At 53.9% G+C, this 9,091-nt stretch overlaps 1 protein-coding gene across 1 annotated transcript; it reads right to left on the reverse strand.

The window, feature by feature from the left end:
- Positions 1-2,736: 2,736 nt before the first annotated feature.
- Positions 2,737-3,672, reverse strand: LOC141476371 (olfactory receptor 14J1-like). The gene has a single exon (XM_074165047.1). The coding sequence runs from the start codon at positions 3,670-3,672 to the stop codon at positions 2,737-2,739; it is 936 nt and encodes a 311-aa protein (XP_074021148.1).
- Between the last annotated feature and the right edge of the window lie 5,419 nt (positions 3,673-9,091).

Genomic DNA, 9,091 nt, shown 5'->3' on the forward strand with positions numbered 1-9,091 from the left:
ACTGTCCCATGCCTGTGCCTGTTTCCCTGCAGGCTGCAGACACCCAATGTACTTCCCCGTCTTGTTCTCACGCCAGCATCTCCCTATCTGTACCGGTGTCTCTCCTTCCTCACCAGATGTTCTTTGAAACACAAAGCCATGGGCTGGTCCAGACTCCCTCTCAGGGACTTTTTGCATCACAGCACATTTTGACATTTCTTCATCTCAGAATGACATTTCTTCATCCTCAGGTGCACTTTGGACGTCCAAAGCTGCAGTGTCTGATGATTTTCCTTTGCCATCCTATTTCCCACTGTCAAAAATGGTGCCATCATCTTAAAAAGAAATGTTCAAACTGTCTTGAGCTACTGCTATTCTTCCCTCAGCCTCCACTTCACTGGGCTAAGTAGCCCAGGTCTCTCAGCCCCTCCACACATGGCCCATAGCCCCATCCTGGCAGATGTGACCATTCCTTCCAGTTCCTCCAGAACAGGGAGTCAACCTCCCTGGGGCACACCGCTCCTGACGTGGCCGCCCTCCTGCTGAGTCGGGATGGACAAGCACTCCCCATTGCCTGGTGGCCATTCTCCTCCCCACGTGCTCATGGGCATATTCCTGTTGAGCCCCACTGGCTGCTCTGGCCAACCTTGGGATGCCCAAACCCTTCTCCTTGAGGTTGCTCCTCAACCAGTCCTGTCCGAGCTTGCCTTGATGTACGGATGTTGTGGTATAACCTTGGTAGACAGCTCAGTCCCACACAGCCACTCACTCACTTATGACGTCATATGGTATGGAATATGCCCATTTAGGTCAGCTGTACCAGCGATGTCCCCTCCGCACTTCTCGTGTACCCCCTGCCTACTTTTTTGCTGGGGCAGCATCAGAAGCCCAAACGGCCTTGATGCTGTGCAAGCTCCGCTCAGCAGAAACTACCACGTGGATGTGTTACCAGGTGGGTAACACACGGGGTGACTCCACACTGCCTTGGGTGCCTGGAACCATCGCAGGACCAGGGGGAGAGCCCTGTCTGTCTGGGCACTGGGGCTGGTACAAGGTGATGGGGTCTGGAAGGAGGTTGCTGGCACAGTTTCCCCTGTCTGTCCAAGCAGCAACAAGCCAGGCTGGATCTTTGGAGTGAGGGACTCTTCCTGAGGGCTCCCATGGGCATGGGGATGGTCTACAGTTTCCCAAGTCTCTGTATGCTGCCTTTTCTGGTGGGGGACCACAGAGGCTGCCAGCCTTGCAGAGGACCCAGGAGAGGTCTTCCTGTGGTCACAGCTGGACCCCAGTCCTCCAACTCAGCCCCGCTGAAGAGCCTTGTCTAGGGGTGACTTTTGAGGTAAGTGCTGACACCCAGGGTGGGGAAGGTTGCCTGAAGAACATGTTCTGGGCACAAGGACAGAAGGATGGCAGCAAAGTGATGTGGCTTCCTTCAGTGCAAGCCCTGATACAGGGCCCCAGCCTTCCTTTCCATGACACCCTTCAGGAGGGATGATGGCACCAAGAGATGGCAAGTGGTGGACACCAATCCTTCTCCAGCCACCTCCCAGGCCTGGTGGAGCACCAGCACAGCAAGGACTCTGCACCGTGAGCGTCCTTTAGTGTACCCAAACTCTGGGTATTGTCTTGGAGTAGCTGAACACAGACATTTTTCTCTCCAAGGCTATTTCTAGCCGTGGTCGGCTCCTCTGATCTCTCCCCACCCCTCCTCTGGTCCAGCCTGGTGGCGCTGTGCTCCTCACAGGGCCCCACGCTGGCAGTGATGCTCCACAGAGCAAGTGGGCTGTGGGCCCTTGGAGTGACTCCACACTGGCTGTGCTGGTCAGGGAGGGAAGCAGAATCAGCTGGAGGGGCCGCACTGCCACTGAGCTCCTTCCCAGGGGTCTACAGCTGTGGAATGGGCTCAGAGCTTTTTTCATGACACAGGATGTTTTCCCACGTGCACATTGACCCATCCATGGGCTTTTACTGAAGGACACACGAATCACTCTCCAGTCTCCTTTTGGAGGGTCCCACCGGCCTCCCCTGGGATGGCAGAGCCCTTGTTTGCTTGTGGATACTGTTACGGTTTGAGAAAACCCATAACAATTTATGGTCATTTAGACAATTATTCTCTCACCCAATGACCCCTCCCCACCGGGAAAGGGGAATTGATTTAATAAGGGGAATCAATTTAATTGATTAAATAAATTTAATATTTTAAAAAGGAATAGATTTAATAGGATAAGACTAAATAATTGACAATAATACTAAAGAACCAGTATCAATCCCGATTGATATCAATCCCGATTGAATTTTCCCCAGCACTGTAAGAGAAGTTAGCCCTCTGACACCCAACCCAGGACAGATACTTAAAATTAGTGAGACCTGGGTCCAGCCCTCTCTCCCCAGAATGTCTCCCAGTGCCCTCTCCCCATAAACCCTCCGAGAACCAAGCTCAGCAGCAGCCATGGCGAGTGCAGTTCCTGGAGCCTGCTCCTGCCTTCAGCAGGAAGAAGAGCCCAGGCTTCAGGAGCTGCCCTTGGGAGAGCTGCCCTTTGATTACAGAGATGCTCCTCAGGAAGCCAGCTCTGACACCGTGATGGCACATTTACCAAAGGCCTCTGTATTGTTCAGCACAGTAGGATCATGCTTCTGGAGATGTGGAGCGAATACAGACATTCCTGTATGAACACGATGACCACAGATGAAAAAGAAATGAAGCACAAACCACCCTGAGAAAAGCTAAGAAGAGTCTGTGAGGAGAGATGGGCAGCTCTACTGCTGCTGGAGGTGAACCCATTGAATGAGTTTCTTCAATGCTTCTTTGAGCTCCTGGTTCCTCATGCTGTAGATGAGGGGGTTCACAGCTGGAGGCACCAGTGAGTACACAACAGTCACCATCAGATCCAGGGATGGGGAAGAAATGGAGGGGGGCTTCAGGTAGGTAAAGAAGCCAGTGCTGACAAAGAGGGAGACCACGGCCAGGTGAGGGAGGCATGTGGAAAAGGCTTTGTGCCGTCCCTGCTCAGAGGGGATCCTCAGCACAGCCCTGAAGATCTGCACATAGGACACCACGATGGAAATGAAACAACCAAATGCTAAACAGGCACTGACCACAAGAAGCCCAACTTCCCTGAGGTAGGAGTGTGAGCAGGAGAGCTTGAGGATCTGGGGAACTTCACAGAAGAACTGTTCCAGGACATTGCCCTGGCAGAGGGGTAGGGAAAATGTATTGGCCGTGTGCAGGAGAGCATTGAGAAACCCACTGCCCCAGGCAGCTGCTGCCATGTGGACACAAGCTCTGCTGCCCAGGAGGGTCCCGTAGTGCAGGGGTTGGCAGATGGCAACGTAGCGGTCGTAGGCCATGACAGTGAGAAGGGAGTACTCTGCACCAATGAAAAAGAAAACAAAGAAGACCTGGGCAGCGCATCCCCAGTAGGAGATGGCCCTGGTATCCCACAGGGAATTGGCCATGGATTTAGGGTCAGTGGTAGAGATGGATCCCAGGTCAAGAACGGAGAGGTTGAGGAGGAAGAAGTACATGGGGGTGTGGAGGCGGTGGTCACAGGCGATGGTGGTGATGATGAGTGCGTTTCCCAGGAGGGCAGCCAGGTAGATGCCCAGGAAGAGCCCGAAGTGCAAGAGCTGCAGCTCCCGTGTGTCTGCGAATGCCAGCAGGAGGAACTGGGTGATGGAGCTGCTGTTGGACATTTGCTACCACTGGCTGTGGTTATCTGTTGAGAAGGAAAAGGCAGTACAAATTTCAGCCTGACTTCTCTGAGCAAAACTGATTGTATGTCTCATTGCAACCCCCCACTCAGGCTCTCTCTTTTCAGGAAGAACTCTCTGCAGCTCCTTCACTTGAGCTCCAGCTTTTGCTGGATGAGGGTGCCATTGGGAGCAGGGACTCTGGAACGGGAAACTGAGGACTCCTTCTGGCTGTGCCGCAGGGTGATCTCAAATTAAATGTACTTGTGATACATCAAAGAACTTTTTGTCTCTGTTCCCTGCAATTTTCCCAGCTGCAGAACTGAGCAGAGGGGATTTTGTTTTGTTTAATGTGTTCTAGATTCACCTGCCACGTTTAGGAGTGGGTTTGGATGCTTGAAATCCCTCACATTTCTAATGCACTCCAAGTGAAATCCTGTGGGTCCCGAGCAGCAAAGGGACTGTCCCTTAGTGCAGAGAGAGGAGAGCTGCTCTGCCCATCGATCCTGTTCTCAGCTGCCCTGTGTTGGCAGCTTGGACCTGGAGGAGGGTCACACTCCGATGTCCCCCTAAAAAGAAAGAGGACGCTGCAGAGAGCAGAGGAATCCAGGTTCAAAGAGCAGATTCACAGACTCCTCGCCCTTTCTCATCTCTCCCCTCCCCGACTGGGACACAGAGGGATCACTGCAGTGGCCCATCTAACGCTGCCCAGCAGCATTTCCATGGCCTCAGCACCCAGATGTCTTCTCCATGGGCATCCTGGGCAGCACAGAGATACTCTGGGAGAGCTGTGCCCTTCTGGAGGGCACCCTGCAGCCCCACAGGACACCCCAGGGAAAAAGCTGAATGTCCTGAGCTGGCCTGGAGGAGACTTGGGCACGTTTCTCCCCTAGACACGTCTGTAGAGCAGGACCCAAAGGATGGGAGTCTGAACAGGAGCTGAATCTGCCACCCCCGACTCCCACCCCCGGCACTGACTCAGGAAAGCCAATGGTGAGAACCAGGGCAGCACAGGCAGGAGGGGACGGCAGTGAAATGCCACAATGCTCCTGGCCAAGGGAGGAGGGACACACAAACAAGATGGAAATCAGGGGTTTGCCCTTTCCTGGGCTCTGGCTGCTGCAGGGGTGATGCGCAGCCAAGACCCCATGGGCCTGAGGACAGAGGCTCTGCCTGGGCTGGGAAAGGAGACCAGGGAGGAGCTGCTCAGGGGAAGGTGTCTGTGCTGCAGGGACAGCAGGGAGGTGCCCACATCCCCTTCCCCAGCGTTTCTGGCAGCAGCTCCCTCTCACTCCCTGCCCATGTCTCTGCTGCCAGGAGCCATCTCCCTGTCCCCAGCTCAACTCCTGCCAGTGCTCACAAACCCCATCCCACCCGCTGGGCGCCCACCTCTGCCTGCAAACACCTCCCAGGGGCATCTCTGCGTGTGCAGGGGCTAAAGAGCAGATCACACAAAACCTGATGCGGCTGCAAAGGGGAAGATGCTGCTGAGTGAATGTGCTGCCTGAGAAGTCCCCTTAGAAATGTCACGAGGAAGAGCTTAACCTGTGAGAAGCCCTGACCCATGCAGCACTCTCTTGACAGCAGAGGCACCGTGCCCTCACCTGCTCGTCCCTACCCTACTGTTGTGGTGGTCACTCCTTCCACCCACACCTTCTCCCCACACTCCCCGGGCAGGCTACAGCTGACCCTGGCAGCAGCAGAATCCCTTCCCAGCACACAGTGCCCTGGGGTGTAGGGTCCCCGCTCTGATGGACAGCCCTGGGCAGCCCTGTTTGCACACCCAGCTTCACGCCTCTGATGCCCAAGGCCTTCTCTGAAGCATGTCCTCCTCCTCCACACCAGAAAACCCAGCAGAACCTTCCTGACAGGTCCTATCGGTCGTGGCATGTGCCAGGTCTAGGAGACATTTCCAGGAACTCAGCTGCATTGCCCTGCAGCCAGAGACTTACCGTGTCAAAGCCTGGGAAGATTTCTCCCCCTGGTGAGCTCTCACTCACCACCCCAGACTGCCTTTACCTCTCTCTCACATCTCTTGTCTCCCCTCGGTGCCTGCAGGCAGTGCCCTCAGCCCTGCTGCGCTTGGCAGAGGAGCTGCTCCTGGGCAGAGCTGTCTCTCTGCCACGCTGCCCCATGGCCAGGAGCTCCCTCCATCCCAGGAGCCCGGCCCAGCTCAGCAGCAGAGCAACAGCCCAAGGCATCGCTTCCTCTGGCCCCTCTGGGCTCCCTCACAGATGTCCCTGGGGCTCCAGGGCAACTGACTCAGAAACCAACTGAAGTCATTAATGATGTTTGTTCCTTCCGCTGGGGAGAGACACTTCTTTCCAGCAGTGGCATTTCCCCTCTCAGAGACAGAGTTAGGTCCAAGAATGACCTCTTCTTGAGGTCACTGTGAGACAGGACACCCAGGCAGTGAAAGGGAGGAATCTCCTCTACCTCCTGTACCCATGCAAACCACAGGTGGCATTTGAGGTGCCAGAGGTGGTCCAAGACACTTGCAGATAACTGATGGAAACATTCAGAAGGACTGGGCAGCACCTGGGCTCATCTCCTCCTCCTCACCACCTCCTCCCTCGGAGGCTGGTGGAGCATGCCTTTGGCCAGCTGAAGTGACAGCAGATGTCCCCATTTAGGGCCATGAAGCTGATCCTGCACATTGTGTCCAGGGCAGCCCATAGAGCTATTCCTCTGAGAGAACAGAGTCATTGCCATCAGGAGAGCTAAGTCTCCCTCTTCTCCACCAGCTGCATTTACCAGCTCTCCAGGGGCAGTGAGGGCAGGTTTCTCAGAGACACCCCTCCAAGGCCTCACCTAACTCAGGGCAGCTGCTCAATTTGGAGGTTGACTCCATCCTGTGGTGCTGCCTGAGGTGCCAGGGCTCTCCAGCACAGCAGCACGCAGCCAGCAGGGACAGCACAGGACTTGCAGGAACACCGTCCCCATTCAGAGCAGCCACATTATCACATTAAAGCAACCGCAGGGGGTCAAGTCCTGTCCCTTCTCCATCCAGTAGATGCTGGCAGTGCTGCTCCCACATCCTTTAGTCATCCCTTTGATGATGCAATCAAGGAACAGAGCAATGGTTTTCACAGTGTTGGATCACAGGTTGTCCGTAGCCAAGGACATTTTCAAGAGCACCTTGTCCTTCCTGGAGATCAGCTTCACTTGCACCACAGGCCCTCCAGGGCTGCAGAGACACCACAGGCAGCAAAGCCCTCTCCTGCCAGGGCCGCGCAGTCCAGCCCTGCGTCTCTCTGGTCCGAAGGGTTTGCTCTCCTCAGGGACATTTCATTTCCTCTTTACAGGTGTGGCTACTGCTGAATTTTGTCAGAGAAGGTGCAGATGTGTCTGAGGTCCTCTTTGTCCTCTTTGTCTTCAGCCATAAGGTCTCCCAGGCCTGTGTTCCTTGAAGCAGGACTCTGGAGGAGAACAACCAGCAGTGGATGTGGGGCAAGTCAGGGGTTACTTGAGCAAGCTCAGACATGAAGTGGTGGGGCAGGATCGAAGGGTTCTGACAACTTGGGAATCAAATAGAATAGAATAGAATAGAATAGAATAGAATAGAATAGAATAATTTCAATTGGAAGGACCTACATCAATCATCTAGTCCAACTGCCCGGCCAATTCAGGGCTGGTCAAAAGTTAAAGCGTGTATTTAAAGGCATTTCCAAATGCCTCTTAATCACTGCCAGGCTTGGGGCATCAACCACCTCTCTGGGAAGCCTGTTCCAGTGTTTGACCACCCTCTCGGTAAAGGAAAGCTTCTGGATGTCCACTCTAAACCTCCCCTGCTCCAGCTTTGAACCATTCCCACGCGTCCTATCCCTGGTTCCCAGGGAGAAGAGACCAGCACCTCCCTCTCCACTTCCCCACCTCAGGGGACTGTAGAGAACAAGGAGGTCATCCTTCTGCCTCCTTTTGCCCAAACTAGACAAGCCCAAAGTCCTCAGCCGATCCTCATCGTGCCTTCCAGCCCTTTCACCAGCTTTAATGCCCTCCTCTGGACGCTTTCAAAGACCTTCACATCCTTCTTAAATGGTGGGGCCTTGAACAGCACACGCTATTCAAGGTGAGGCCACACCAACACTGAATGCAGTGGGATAATCCCCTCTCTCGACCGGCTGGTTCTACTGTCTTTGATGCCCCCCAGCGTGTGGTTTGCCCTCTTGGCTGCCAGGGCTCCCTGCTGACTCCCAGGGACTCCTGCTGGGACTCCTGCTGCCAACCAGCACCCCAGATCCCTTTCTGCAGGGCAGCTCTCCAGCCACTCCTCTCCCAATTTATACTTGTGCCCGGCAATACTCCGTCCTAGGTGAAGGATCTGGCATTTGGACGTGTTAAATTTCATCACATCAATCATCGGCTAGTGCTCCAATCTCTCTAGATCTCTCTGCAAGGCATCTTGTCCCACAAGAGGGTCAATAGCAACGCCCAGTTTGGGATCATCAGCAGACTTGCTCACGGTGCATTCAACTCCTGCGTCCAGATCGCTGATAAACGTATTGGATAGAACCAGCCCTAGAATTGAACCCTGAGGAGCACCACTGGTAGCCCTATTCACTGCAACCCTTTGAGCTCTGCCCTTCAGCCGCTTCTTCACCCAGTGCACCGTGAACCCAGAAGCTCATCCAGAAGGATGCTGTGAGGGACAGTATCAAAAACCTTACTAAAATCCAGAAAATCTACATCCACTGCTTTCCCTTCATCCAGTGGGCAGGTGACCTTATCATAGAAGGATATCAAATCAGTTAGGCAGGACTTTCCCTTTGTGAACCCATACTGACTGTTCTTTAAGTGCCTTTCAATAGGACCCAGTATAACCTTCTCCATAATTTTTTCCAAGAACTGAGCTTAGACTAACAGGTCTGTAGTTCCCTGGGTCTTCCCTCAAACCCTCTGGGTAAATTGGAATAGCAATGGCTACGTCTCAGTCAGGGGGGACCTCTCCTGACTCCCAAAACATTTGGTAGGTGATCGACAGGGGTCCTGCCATCACATTCACCAGCTCCTTCAGTGCTCTGGGGTGAATCCCATCAGGCCCCGTGGACTTGTGAACATTAATCTGATCCAGTTGGTGCCTCATGATTTCAGTGTCCGCAAATGGACAGTCCCTGTTCCCACAGCCGAGCTCCTCTGACTCAGGGGACCGGGCAGCCCAAGCTCTAGCTGCATTATTAAAGCCTGAGGCCAAAAAAGCATGGCATGCCTCTGCTTTCTCTTCATCCCTATTAGTCAGATGACCATCTTCAACAAGTATTGGTCCAATGCTTTCTTTTGACCTCCCCTTGCTCTTAGCATACTTTAAAAAGCCCTTCTTGTTTTCTGAGACAACACTGGCCAGTTTCAACTCTAATTGAGCTTTGGCCTTTCTTGCCTTCTCCCTGCATATACGAACCACAGCTCTGTAATCTTCCTGCAAAGC

This window comes from Numenius arquata, chromosome 30 (genome assembly GCF_964106895.1).
Source record: "Numenius arquata chromosome 30, bNumArq3.hap1.1, whole genome shotgun sequence".
Taxonomy (NCBI): Eukaryota; Metazoa; Chordata; class Aves; order Charadriiformes; family Scolopacidae; genus Numenius; species Numenius arquata.